General features: G+C 35.8%; 1 protein-coding gene across 6 annotated transcripts in view; it reads left to right on the forward strand.

Annotated features, from left to right (window-relative positions):
* Window positions 1-14,563, forward strand: part of PHACTR3 (phosphatase and actin regulator 3) — a 309,124-nt gene that overhangs the window by 242,721 nt on the left and 51,840 nt on the right. For all 6 annotated transcript variants that reach the window (XM_044663866.1, XM_044663867.1, XM_044663870.1 and 3 more), the window contains one exon: window positions 9,523-9,676. In XM_044663866.1, the coding sequence (XP_044519801.1) occupies window positions 9,523-9,676 (154 nt within the window). The remainder of the gene's footprint in view (window positions 1-9,522; window positions 9,677-14,563) is intronic.

Consider the following 14,563-nt stretch of genomic DNA (forward strand, 5'->3'; position numbering starts at 1 on the left):
TTGGTTTTAGGTAACCTCTTTAAAGTGTATATTTGTAAAATAATAATAATCAGGACAGAATAGCTTAAGGAGTCATTAGATATCATCTAATCTAAGGACACTGTATGATACCTGAGCAAATGACTTTATTTCTCAGGAGGCAGTTAGGTGGTACACTGGATAGAACAATATACTTAGCATCAGGAAAACCTGAATTCAAATCCATCCTTGGGCATTTTCTAGCTGTGTGACTCTGGGTTAAGTCCCTTAACCTCTGCCTCAGTTTCTTGCAATGTAAATGTAATGTAAATGGGATTGATATTAGCAGAACTGTTGTGAGGATCAGATATTTGTAAAATACTTCATAGTGTGGTTATCACATATAAGTGCTAAAAATAAATGAAAGAGCTTCAACAATTATCTAGTACAACTCAGTTTTGCAGATGGGGAAACTGAGGCCCACGTAAAGAAGTGACTTTTCCATGGTCATATAGGTAGTCAGAGGAAGAGTAGGAATCAGAGCCTAGGTAGCTCAGCAACCAATCTGATGAATTCTTCACTGCATCACATCCCTACTCTAATAGCAGTCACTTCTTATTTACTATTCCCAATAATTGATATCTAAGGCTCTATCCTGAATTTTTATGCTCTTACCCTTGGTCATCTCATCCTTTCATGTGTTCAAATAGTTTTCACCTTTACACAAATTATTAGTTTTATGTTTAGTCAATAGTTAATAAACACTTGTTAAGTACATAGGATATTGTAGATACAAATAAGGGAAGAAAACAGTCTTTGCCCTCAGGGAACTTACAATCAGATGGTAGAAGACAACACAAAAAAAGGAAACTGAAAATGGGGTGGGTGGAGGCTACCAAAGGATTCCCAGTATGAAGGCATGATGTTCCTGGAACTGAAAGCAAGCAGAATGATTTGAAGTGAAGAATAATCTGGAAAATCCTAAACCCTCTATCAAGGAAGGCTTTGGGAGGAGTTTATTGCCCTACCACCAGACTTCCAATCACAAGGGAGAGGAGGCTGAAGGTCCTGAGGTGTTAAGTATAAAAAGCTGAGTCCATCTGCATGGTGATTAGATTTCAATGATCAGCTTATCTTGGGGAAAGCATTCTATTCCTAGAGCTAAAAACCAAGCAGAGTAGCTGATGGAAAATCCTTTACTCATCTCTCTTGTGAAAAAGTTTCCATATTTCCAATTGTCAGCTAGATATCTCCATCTGAATGGTCCATCAACATCACATACTCAAAATATCTAAAATAATTCTTAGCCCCCAAATCTGCTTCTCCTAAAATTCTGTGTGTGTATGTGAGAGACAGAGAGAGAGAGAGAGAGAGAGAGAGACAGAGAGAGAAAGAGAGACAGAGACAGAGACACAGAGACAGACAAAGATAGAAAGAGACAGAGATGGGGGAGGGAGGAAGGGAGAGAGAGTGAGTGAGAGAGAGAGAGTATTTCTAGAGGAACTAGTTTCTTTGATAAACATATTACCCTTCACACCTATTAATTACAGTGGAATTCTTTAATGGAAAATATTTTCTCATAGCAGAAATATTTAAGATGCTGTCTGGACACCTTGCGAAGTTCAGTTGATATGAGGTCTTCCTATTGTATTCCTTTTGCAGATTACTTGTAATTTCTTATTAGATATTCACTGTTACTTCATGACTAATCCTTGAAGATTTTATATCACTTTTCATGCATCAGGAATATCTACAGGAAAGTAAGATCATCAGCTGAGTATATACATTAACAAAATTCAAAACCTTGGGCAAATAACTTTTGTCAGTGTAGTGGCAAGAACATTGGACTTGGTGTCAGAAGACCTGACTGGGCTAAAATTCAAACCAGTTGAATGATTTGGGGCAAATTGTTTAATATATCTGAAACCCAGGTTCTTTCTTTGGAAAATTAAAGAATTCAATTAGATGATTTTTAAGGTTCTTTCCAGCTCTGAATGCAATAATATTATCCCATTTCTGAGTCTCAGTTTGCTTATCTGTAAAATGTGAGGATTATATAAGATGATCTCTAAGCACTGATATTCAGTATTTTTTTTTCATTTCTAGGCTATCTTTGCTGCAAGTGTTCCCTAACCATTACCCTTCCCCACCACCACCAATTTATTTTTATAAACAGCTTTCATTTACAATATGAGCTTGAAAGCTCAGGGATCTAGACAGAATAACCATAACTACGCTGCTTAGGAAATGGAGTTCTATGATTTTCTAGTTTCTTTTTATCTTCTTAAACAGAAAGGAAAGAAAGGAAATGAAAGGAATCACAAAGAAAACCCACAGTTAGCTGTCTCTTCTCTTATCACTTTATCAACAAGGTACAGAAAAGTCCTCATTCTCTAAACTCTCTTGCCAGCTTTGCTGATTTCCTAGAAGCCTTCTCATAGAAAAGAGCACTTCTACGATTAGGGTCAGAAATGGGCCAATTAGGTGGCACAGTGGATAGAGAACTGGGTCTGGAGTCAGGTATCTTTCTGAGTTCCAATCTAGCCTCTGGTATTTACTACCTGTGTGATGTTGGCAAGTCACTTAACCCTGTTTGTCTCAGTTTCCCCGTCTGTAAAATGGGCTGAGACTAGTATTTTTGCCAAGAAAACTGCAAATGAGGTCACAAAAAATCAGACACAACTGAAACCATTGAACAATAACATAAGGATCAGAATAGCTGAACATCTGTTCTAGTAGGTCAGAATTTACTCAAGGCAAATTACAGTAGCATCCTCCCTTAGATGTGTAGTTAGTAGCTGATCTTACAATGAGAATCATAAAACAAGATCAATGGAAGAAAACGCTAAGCTCAGGTACAACTCTTTTATTTTACAGAGAAGGAAACTGAGACCCACAGAAGGGAAGTAACTTGCTTGAAGTGTCACAAGGAATTAGTGGCAGAGCCCTGACTAAAAACCAGTCATCCTAACTCCTGCTCCATCATTCTTTACACAACACCAAACTTCTCTAATTTAATATCTCCAAACTACAAAAAGTGCTTTGTAGGTTGAAGATGTTAAATTATATTAAATTTAAAGTTTAAAGCATTATATAAATATCCATTGTTATTATTGCTCATCACATTTATACAGTACATTCAATCCTCACTATAATTCTATGTTGTAAATGGATTGGATTTTAATATTTTTCTCTCTTCCTGACCCTGTGTCTAATAGACGCATTGATTTGGGAAGAGAAAGATCTCCATTTAAATCACTCTTCTGACACTTATTTGCTATGTGACCCTAGTCAAGCTTCACTTCACAAAGTCTTAGTTTCATCATCTGTAAAATGAGGATAACAGTAACCATCTTACAGGGTTATTGTGAGGATCAAATGAAATAATGTATGTAAAGAGCTTTGAAATTTTTAAAATTCTCGGGGCAAAGAAATGAAAAGTGAGGGGATACTGATCAATTGAGAAGTAGCTGATTAAATTGTAGTACGTGATTTGAATGGAATAGTATTATGATATGAGAAATGATCAGCAGGAGGAGCTCAGAAAAACTGGAAAGACTTACATGAACTGAAACATAATGAAGTAAGAAGAACCAGGAGTACATTGTACACAGTGGCATGGATATTGTACTATGAAGAACTGTAAATAACCTAGCTATTTCTATTATTTCAGCAATACAGTGATCCAAAACAATCCCAAAAGATTCATTAAAAAAAATGCCATCTGCTTCTAGAGAAAGAACTGACAAAGCCTGAATCTAAATCAAAGCAAACTTTTTCACTTTTTTCTTAATTTGTTTTTTGTACAAGTTTCCTTCCACAGAAGGATTAATATGGAAAAAATGTTTTACACAATTACAACCTATAGCATATTGCTTACTATGGGGAGGCAGAGAGTTCAAGACTCAAAATTCTTAAATCATTTTAAAATGGAGGGAACTGTTTTAGAGAAATTCGAGAATTAGAGGAAAATAAAATAGGATATTTTTTAAAAAGAAAAAATTTTAATGCTAATTTTATCCTCTTTCCAGCTTCCTTTTATATGTTGTCTTTCCCCCAATGAATGTAAGCACTATAAGAGTAGGGTCTCGCTTCTTTTTGTATCCTTAGCACTTAGAATAGTACTTAGAAAATGTGCTTAGTAAACTCTTTCTCATCCCTTTCTTTCTTTCCTTTTCCTTTCCCCATTCTCCTCCTTGTCCTTTTCCTTCCTTCCCCTTCCTCTCTTCTTTTTCCTCTCACTAGTATTCTCTCTCCCTTACCTTTTTCTCTCTTCTTTGTCCCTGTCCCCTCCCTCCACGTCCTCCTCTTTCTCCTGCTCCTGCTCCTCCTCCTCCTTTTCCTTCTCTTCTCTCTCTGTCTCTGTCTCTGTCTGTCTGTCTGTCCTTCTCTATCTCTCCCACCTGCCCATCTCCATTTCAAGATGATACATTGAAGTAAAATGTTAATAAAGGAATAAGAATCCTGATGGGAATAAATTTTATAATACCATTCTAAACTAAATGTAAATGCCTTAAGTATCCAAAAAAAGCATAGCCCCAAACTCATTCATGCCAGCAAGGTAACAGGAAGACTTTTAGCTACAAGTGATACCGTATAATTTTCCTTTCTTTTGTCTCTGTCCCTTTGTGTTATGGCATAAAACCTCTCTTTACACTACTTTGGGAGATTGTGAACTCTAATCCTGCAGGAAGGTTAGAGGATCATTAAGTGATCCTTTCACCCTGACATGATGTCCTAAAGTTCTCCAACCCTTCCTATCTTCAGTGATACCAATGCTTTCCAGACCTCTTTATGTCAGCTAATTTAAGGACCTCTGGGCTTTGCCATCCCTCCAGCCCTAGCTGATATATCTTTAGGAACTTCTGGATCTTTCCATCTGCCCTGCAGAGGATAAGATTATAATATTTTCTCCCTTCCTGACCCCAAGTGTTTCTATTTCTTTTATCCATTTACTCCAAATTAAAGTATAAGATTCTTGAGAACACTTGCTTGTTCTATTTGTATTCCCACTACTTAACACAGTGATTGGAATTTATTAGTTGTTCATTCGTTTCAGTTGTGCCTGCTTTTTATGACCACCCTTGGGGTTTCCTTGGCATGGCTACTAGAGTAGTTTGTCATTTCCTTCTCCAGCTCATTTTACAGATGAAGAACTGAAGCAAATAGTATTAAATGACTTGCTCAACTTCAAACAGTTAGTCAATGTCTAAAGCAGTGATGGGCAACCTTTGGGCTTGGTGTGTCAAAATTCGCCAAAAAACTGAGCATAACTTGGGGGTGTGTCACTTCAAGAAAAAAAAAACATAATTTCATGATATTTATAGTTTAAATAACAAAAAATGTATAATTGTAATATATAACTATTTAATAAACCAAAATAGGTAAATTAATATAGGTAGAATCGTCATCTATAGTGCACAGTGTCTACACTACACCACAATAAATGTTTCATCCTTAGCATGCGGCCCCATACTTCTCTGTATGTGGCTGCACAAGACCGTGTGTCATCAAAAATAGCTACGTGTGTCAGTGCTGACAAGCGTGTCATAGGTTTGTCATCACGGGTCTAAAGTCAGATTTGAACTCCAGCACTGTATCCTCTCTGCCCCTAACTACCCCATGTGGAATTAGTACACTTAATGCCTTTTCATTTATTTATTCATATAAATGACTTTTGCATTATTCAAGGTAATGTGGTACAATTGATTGATGATAGATCTAGAGGCAAGAGGTCTAGGTTCAGGTCTTATTTCTGACACATACTAGCTATGTGAATATGGAGAAGTCATTCAGTCTTCCTATTCCCTCAGGCAACTAACTTTCTAGGATTTTTTGTTGTGAAGATGAGATGAGATATTTGTAAAAAGCTTTCATAATTCTTGGTACCTAGTAGACAATAAATGCTGAATTCTTTCCCTTCTCTTCCCCTGTAAGCATTTAACTTTTAAGTGTGCATATTAGGTGGAAGAAAAAGTCACTTTTAATTATTTTTATTTGAAACCCCATATCCTTATTTATGAAATAGGAATAATATTTCTACTATCCACCCTAAGAGATTGTTATGTGGTGGGTAAAAGGTGAAATGATGAAATCCCCTTAATCTCCCTGACTTATGAGGGAAATGCTTTATAAATAAGTATAGCATTATGTGAATATGAATGATTAGTAGTAGTAGTATGTCCCAAGTTATAGAGACTTGTCTTGCCTAGCATTTCTGTATCAGTAAGGACAAAATATATCATACTCCTTCAGTATTATAATGTTCTATAGACCAAATTATATTATATTTTTATATGATAAATTATTATGTTATTTTGTAATATAATTCTTTATATTGTAATATTCCTACAGTATCATAATACTGTACAGACCAAATATCAACCAAACTAGTCAATAAAAAATTAAATTCAATAAGCCTTTGATAGATACTTGTGTGAAGGATTGTATGCTAGATTCTGTTGAAAAACCCATATTAAAATAAGAAATGGTGGTAGTGTTCCAAGAGCTTATAGTTTAACAAGGTGAATGAGACACAGATATACAACAGCTATGACAAAAATATGTTCTGTAATAAGTGCATTAGAAGTGAATAAGTGCTTTGGGAGGACCAGGGATTAAGATCTTCTAATGTGCATTGACAAAAAAGCTATCCCCCACAAGAATGTGCTGTGGCCATGCTCAACATGAGAATTTCAGGTGTTAAAACAACTGCTTATTCCATTTCTTGATGACTTGAGCATTCCTTAGTGCCAATAAAACAACTCCATATGGTGGCTGCTTTAATTAATTTTTTTTCCTCAAAAAAGTAATCAGTTGTCATATGGGAAGAGTTGCTGGCTTGGGAACAAATGCAGAAAGCTCATATGAGTGCATTGAGAAGCCACAGTTGAAGAAGCACAGATGGGCTTGGGAAGTGTCTGGGCAGAAAAGATTTTCAACAATTAATTCAGCACCTTTTACATTAAGCTCAGCACCAGTCAACATGTACAGGAAAATGAAGATAGTCATATTAACTAGACAAAGAAAGTTGGACTAGAGAAAGTCTAAATTAGAAGACACTTCAATGGGTCCACAATCCTATCGTTATGGATTTTCCCTCCATTGATGGAGGGAACAACTTATCCACAACTTCTAGTCCTATATTATTCTTAAATATGTTCTTCCATAGAACCTCACAGAGTAATACACTCAAGATGCTGGAGGCCTTCCTCTAGGTATATTTATATTTTTTACCGGGGCAGTACTTGACCTGCCCCTCTATCATCCTTTGCAGTGAGAGAGGGTGCTAGCTCTAGTCAGCTGCCAAAGGTATCACTTAGCTCGGAGTCAGTAAATACAGCCTCAGAGCTTTGTGATCCTTGGCAAATCACTAATCTCTGCTGTCTCAGTTTCCTTAAATATAAAATAAGGATAAGAATAGTACCTACTTTCCAGAGTTGTTGAAAGAATCAAACAAGTTGATATTTGTAAAGCGCTTATTATAGTGACTGGCACAAAGTAAGTGCTTCATAAATATTTGAACCCTTCCTCCCCACCCCATGCTTCATGATTGATAACCTTTCCATCTCTTTCCCCGCTTCTCCTATATCACTGATCTACCTTCTTTTCAGACTATACTTCACTTAGATGATATCCATCACACCATTTCTCACATATACAGGATACATCCTTAGTTTTTGTGCAATCTTAAATTCTGAGTTTTGTATTTCTATCTATATCGTGAATGGCCATAATTAAAAGGATAGAAAATCTTTAAAGACAAGTGATTTTGTTACTTCAGGTACAAGTATACAAGTGCTTACCCATGCTAGCAAAGTGTCCATAAATAAATGTATATTTTGTTCTTATTTTGGACTTAGAACTGCTCCTGAGAGAATCCTTAAATAATAAATAGTTAAGAATAGTTGTAACTAACATATTAATTGATTGCATAAACCTGCTATCTATGGAGAATTCAACTTATTAGTATATTCAAATAAAGAGACTTTGTCTCAGTGTCATTCGAAGTAAAATGAGATGACAACCCTAAAATATTAGATCTTCTGTATCTTTTTTAAAAAAACATTCAATTTAATTTTACTGATAAGTATGTTCCAGTTGTTTGGAAATAATAATAGATGATTATATCAAACTTCAAAAGAATTATTTTATAGTGCTAGGAAAAATAATAATATTCATCAAAAAAGGTCAAAATATCAAAGGAATTGATGAAAAATGTGAAGGAAGGTAGCATAGCAGTTCCAGATTTCAAACTACATTTAAAGCAGTAATCATCAAAACAATCTGGCACTGAATGAGAAATAGAGTAGTAAATGTGTAGAATAAATGAGGTACACAATACATCGTAGTAAACTACCATAGTAATCAAACATTTGATGTACTCAAAAATTCAAGTTTTCAGGCTAAGAATTCAACATTTGGCAAAAATTGCTGAGAGAAGCAGAAAGTGGTTTGGCAGAAACTAGGCATGGTCCAACATCTCATTCATATTAACAAAATAAGGTCAAAGTGGACAAACAATTAAGATGTAAAGGGTGATAACCATAAGTAGAAAAGCTTAGAAAAATGTACCTGTTTGATCTGTGGATAAGGGAAGAGTTTGTGATGAAACAAGACATATAGAAGTGAAGTGAGTAGAACCAGGAAGACATAGTAACAGCAATATAGTAAGGATGATCAACTGTGAAATACTTAGCTATTCAGATCAAGACAAAGGAAGCAGTGAAAAATGCTATCCACTTCTTGACAGAGAACTAATCAACTCTGAATATAGACTGAAGCAAACTTTTTAAAGTTTATTTATATTGCTTTGTTTTGTTTATGTCCTCTTTTGCAATATGGCTAATATGGAAATATGTTTTGCTTGCCTTCCTATGTATAATCTAAATCACATTTCTCGCTTTCTCAAGGAGGGAGAAAGAATGAGAGTGAGGAAGAAAATTTGTAATGCAAATTTTAAAAAATGATTCTTAAAAATTTCACATGTAATTGGGAAATAATTAATGAAATTAGTAATAATAGTAAATCCATCATTGTCGCAGATAGAAACTTACAGTTTTCCAGGAAGCGTAACATGTCATTTTTTGACCATTCTGGTTGTGTGGGTGTATGTATATGTATTTATGAACATGTAAAGTTATGCACACATACACATATATATCATATTTCTATAATATTTGAAACAATTTGGTTTCTTAAGCAGTTTAAACATTTACTCATAGATGCTATTTGTTTATATCATTAATTTGCTTAGCAAACTTTCACACACCAACGTCAAAACAGAAGGCCCTAAATTAATGTGGTATTAATATATTAAGAATAATATATGGCTGAATGAGATCACTGACTGAATTGAGCTGAAAAAATTGGACTTTTTTTGGACTTTTTCGTCTTCAAAACTGTAAAATTTTGCCTTTTAGTGACAAATATATGCTTCTTTAGGAGGAAGGTTTTTAACTTCATAAGGTTCCAAGACTTCTTAAAAAAGAAGAAAGCTAGATTTTAAAATCATAACTACTCTGATTTCTTTCTTTCTTTTTCTCCTTCAAACACATCTTTCAGGTACATTACCAAGAAAATGTAAGAAGGAGCTTTTGGCAGTGAAACTAAGAAACAGGCCAAGTAAACAGGAATTAGAGGACAGAAACATTTTTCCAAGAAGGACTGATGAGGAAAGACAGGAAATCCGGCAGCAGATTGAAATGAAACTTTCTAAGTAAGTAGACCTTTCTCTATCAAGTGAAAAACCTTTCCCATGTTTAAAGTTCAATTTCACTGTTCTTTCTATCTAGTCTGTTTCTTTTGCCTAAATGTCATATCTACCTGCTCTAGGCATCCCTTTTGGGGTGTGTGTGATTTAGAATAAGAAATTCATGGGGTTAAAAACAAAAGAAAAGGGAATGATGAAGCGGTTGTAGAATCTTTTTCAGCTGACTCTAACATATGTATTACCAAAAGTTAAGTAGCTAAAGACAAGGCCTTTGAATTCCTCTATATTAGGGACAAATGTTTACTGGGAAATCCTTTAGGACAATGAGAATGAGTGATGCAAAAGCCAAAGGTGTTTTTAAGTCTAATGTGCATCTGTGAGGCTTCTTCAAGTAACAGAACATTGAGTTCCAGAAACTTCACCTATGCCCTTGCAAGCTATCCTACATGAAAGAAGTAGTTCACATCCTGTCAAAAGAACAGGAAAGATGTTGTGAATCATCAAGGTCTCTCATGAAGGAAGGTCTTAATTCAAGAAATAGGAAAGGAACAATGTGAGTGATGGCCTTATTTCTTTCCCCTCTACATCAAAATACAGGAACCAAACAGAAAAGCACAGATTCTGGTTGTTGTTTACCATACATAGAGAGCAGGTATTTTTGATGTTCAGCAATGCATGGTGTCTTTATTTAACAGTTTCATTGTTTATTTCATGAGCTTCCCACATTATCCCTTGAACAGTCTATCTAAATGAGAGAGTGACTTTGGGTAAGCTGTTATGTGGGAAGCCATTTGAATGTAGTGGCAATGGACTGGAAGCTTCAGGAATCTATGAGATTTTTTGGGCCTCAATTTAGGTGCACTGTAAGTGTGAACCTTCCTCATCATTATGCAGATTGGCTGGCAAATTATGTACAAAATGAAAAATATAAAGTATCTAAGAGTTGATGCATTGTTTAATTGTGGGCTGAACCACTTCATTTACTAGCTGTGTGACCCTGGGCAAATCACTTAACACTGTTTGCCTCAGTTTCCTCATTTATAAAATGAGCTGGAGAAGGAAATGCCAAACCACTTCAGTATCTTTGACAAGAAAACTGCAAATGGGATCATGAAGAGTTGGATATGATTAGAAAGATTAAATAATAAGGGGTAGGGATGAGTGCTTCATGAATCTTTTTGTAGCCTTGGTTCTCCATTGTATGAGTGACTTGGATATATAAATGTGTTGCTTCTCTCATCATTAGACATGAACTTGGACAATTAAATGACAGAATTTAGTACCAAGAACATTGTAAAGGGGTGAACCTAAGATAGAAATAAATATGCTTCCAAACAATCAACTCAATAAAATAGGGAGGATATTGAGTAGACAATTATTTATGTGAAAGATATCTTTTGAGAGACAAAGTAGATTTATAAAATCAAATTGAGTAAACAGCATAGTTAATTAACTAAGTAACAAAACATCATGAAACACCTACCATATGGCAGGTACCATGTAAGCATTAGTGATCAAGACAAAATTTAGATGTTCTCTGCCCTTAGGGAGTATACACTGAAACATGGGGGGTTTGTATATGTATACATGTATACATCCAAGGATTTTCAGAACATAAAGAAAAGAAATGAAAGGTAGTTTGAGGAAAGAAGACGTAAGTAGCTTGGGGAGTTAAGAAAGGCTTCATGTAGAAGGAGGCACTTGAGCTGAGTTTTGAAGGACTCCAGGAATTACAAGAGGCAAAGTTATGGAAGGAATGTATCCTAGGCGTGGGAAACAGGTAGTGCAAAAGGGAGATAGAATATCATGTGTGAGTAATAGCAAGTGGATCGATGTGGCTGACATGTAAAGTAGATAGGGGTGAAAAACGGGAAATAAACTGGAAAGATGGAAAGGGTCCAGGTTGTAAGAAATTTTAAATTGCCAATGAGAAGCATTTATATTTGATACTAGAGGAAAATCACTTTGGCCCCTGTGTAGAGAATGGATTGGAATGCAGTGAAGCTTGAAATAGGTAGAAAACATAGAAACTATTACAGTAGTACAGGCAAGAGATGGTAAGGACCTGAACTAAGATAGTGGCCTTGTAAATGGAGAAAAGGGGAGATATTTGAAGGAAGAAATGGCATTATTTCACAATTAATTAGCGATATGGGGTGAGAATGAAGATTTTGAGGCCTGAGGACAGGAACATAGGCCACTGGAAAGATGATGGCACCTTTTATAGTAATAGGGAAAATTGGAAGTGAGATAGTTTTTTGTGGGAGAAAGGTAGCAAGGTAAAACCACCGCCACACTCTGCCCCAGTAAAAGCACTCTTGCTGCAGTCTTGCTTCCAGTTCTAGGCGGCACATTTGAAGAGGGACTTTGCTAAATTGGAGTATATTGAGAGAAGGGAAACTAAAATGGAGAGGAACTAAAAACTGACATTAGAATCAGTTCAAGAAACTGGAGATATTTAGCCAATAGAAAAAGAAAACTTTGGGAGCACATGATCTATTGCAGTAAACACTTATTAAGTACTTCCTGTGCCAAGTGTTGAGGGAGATATAAAGTTTAAATAAGTATAATTCCTCCCTTCAAAGAATTTACAGTATAGCAAGAGGATAAGAAAAATGTAAAATAGTATTAACACAGTATTGTATTGTAAAATAAATAAGAAAATTGCTAAATGTGGTGCCAAGTCAGAAAGGAGAGCTCTACCTTTCAGGGTAGAAGTTTCCATGAGGAAGTTGAACTTGTATGGGTTTTTAAGGATAAATATGAACTCACCAAGATAAGAGTAGGGGAGAAGGTGTTCTAAGACAAGAGAATAGATTGAGTAAAAGAATAAAGGTAAAATAATTCAGTACATGTTCTTGCAGTTAGAGTTTGAATGAAGCAGAGAGTACGTGAATTAAATGAGATTTAGAGCCCAGGGATCTAAAAGGCAAGTTCATTCAACCCATTCATTTTCTAGATGATGAACTTGAGGCTCAAAAAAGTTAAATGACTGGCCCGTGGTCACATAGCTAGTGTCAGAGATGAGATTTGAACCCAAATATTCCTGACTTCAAGCCCAGGGCTCTATCTGTTGTGCCAGTAGAATGGCAAATGATGAGATACGGGAAGAAGAATAAAATTTAGCTCCATGTTTGTTTGCTTATTTGTTCAATATTATAAAAAAGGTAAATGCTGTTGACATATAGAAATTAAAGCACAGAATCATATATTTATGCTGGATTGGAATGTCAAAAGCTATTTAGTTTGATCCCCTCATTTTACATATGGAGAAACTAAGGTCCATGGAGGCTAAGGGACTCTTGCCCAAGGTCACAGAGGGAATAAACATCAGAAGCAAGATTTGAGCCCAGGTCTTCTGCCTTCAGAGCTAATGTACTTTCCATTATTCTATGTTGCCTCCTTTTTGGTCAGATTTCACAAATAACTATAATAATGAAAACTGGGTTTAAGGAGGAAGATAATAAGGATGATTTTGAACATGAGAAGTCTCTAAGTCAGCTAGAGTTGTGATCGAGAGCTAAGAATAGAGGACAGATTTGGAAATAGGATTTGGAAATAGATCATAAGGAAGTATGTGTCCATTAAAGCCTTGAAAGTTCAGGGTATTGCCAAGGGGGGGGGGAAATTATAGGAAATGAGAAATGTATTAGAGCATGTTGTTGAAGAACATGGACACTGAGTGGTAGCTATTTTTCAAATACTTGAAGAGCTGACATGTAAAAGAGAGTTTAGTCTTATTCTGCTTGGTCTATAGGGAAGATCTAGGACCTGTTTTCTCCCCTATAGGAGATGAACATGTGCTAATGACTGAGGGGTTCACAAGGGAGATATAAGAGAGGTAGATTCTCAGTCAAGAAAAGGGAGCTGTCCAATTGAGAACTGCAGACAATATAAACCAGGAGCTGGCTTGAAATAGTGATCTGGATATATCAAAAGTCCTGGCATGTGAGGAGTTGAGATGGAAATGAGAAGCTGGGTGTAGTAATGGATATTTTTTAAGCTTGAAAATCAGTACGAGAGGCAAAGATATAAGGAGTGATGACAACTTGTTGCTCTAATGGAACCTCTCTCCTCAAAGCTTTAGTCTTTTATGGTTACAGTAAGTATGCATATGTCCTCTTGGTAGTTCAACTATACTAGTTAGGCTATGGGCACAGAATATACCAGTGAGTGGAAGTTGCAGAGGGTCATATTTCAGCTTGAAGTTTTTCAGCTTTAGGTTTTCTGAAAATTAGAACATTTCAAATATGGAATTGGGCAGGAGGTGATTTGATCCACATCCCTGGAAATTTTAATTGTAGGCAGTATGATTGCTAGCCAGACACAGTGTAGAGTTGATTCTTGTTTTGGATATGAGGAAAAGGTGAAATTTTATGCAAGTTTGGGATTCTAGGATACTATCAATCCATTCCAAATGCATGTAGCCATTGTACCTAACCGCAATCAGTGTTTCTTCTTTAGTTGACTTTAACTCTATCTGTACCATATTTTGAAGTTCCATATTTGATAGTTTCTCTTATCCTAGAATGACTGGATTCTAAGGCCCTGGAGTCAGTTTGCAAAGCTCAGGGTTGTTATATTCCTTCTTCTTCCTCATTTCCTTGCTTGAGGACAGCAGAACAGAACAGAATTTCCTGAACATAGTGTGCTGAGCTATGAGATACTTTACTACCTCCTCCTCTTTATTAGAACTTGACCAATAAAGGCTCATGTGTATGAGAAGCCTGAAGAAGAACAATGTCTAGGCTACCTTATTCATTCCAAGGAGAATAAGGCAAACCTTCTCCTTTTCCTCTCCATTCCTATATCAGAGCACAGGTCTGAAAGCAAGGGTTTCATTTCTTCTGGAAAGTACTGAGCTAAGGAGAGAAAAGGTAGATAAGGTACAAG

Source organism: Gracilinanus agilis, chromosome 2 (genome assembly GCF_016433145.1).
Source record: "Gracilinanus agilis isolate LMUSP501 chromosome 2, AgileGrace, whole genome shotgun sequence".
Classification (NCBI taxonomy): Eukaryota; Metazoa; Chordata; class Mammalia; order Didelphimorphia; family Didelphidae; genus Gracilinanus; species Gracilinanus agilis.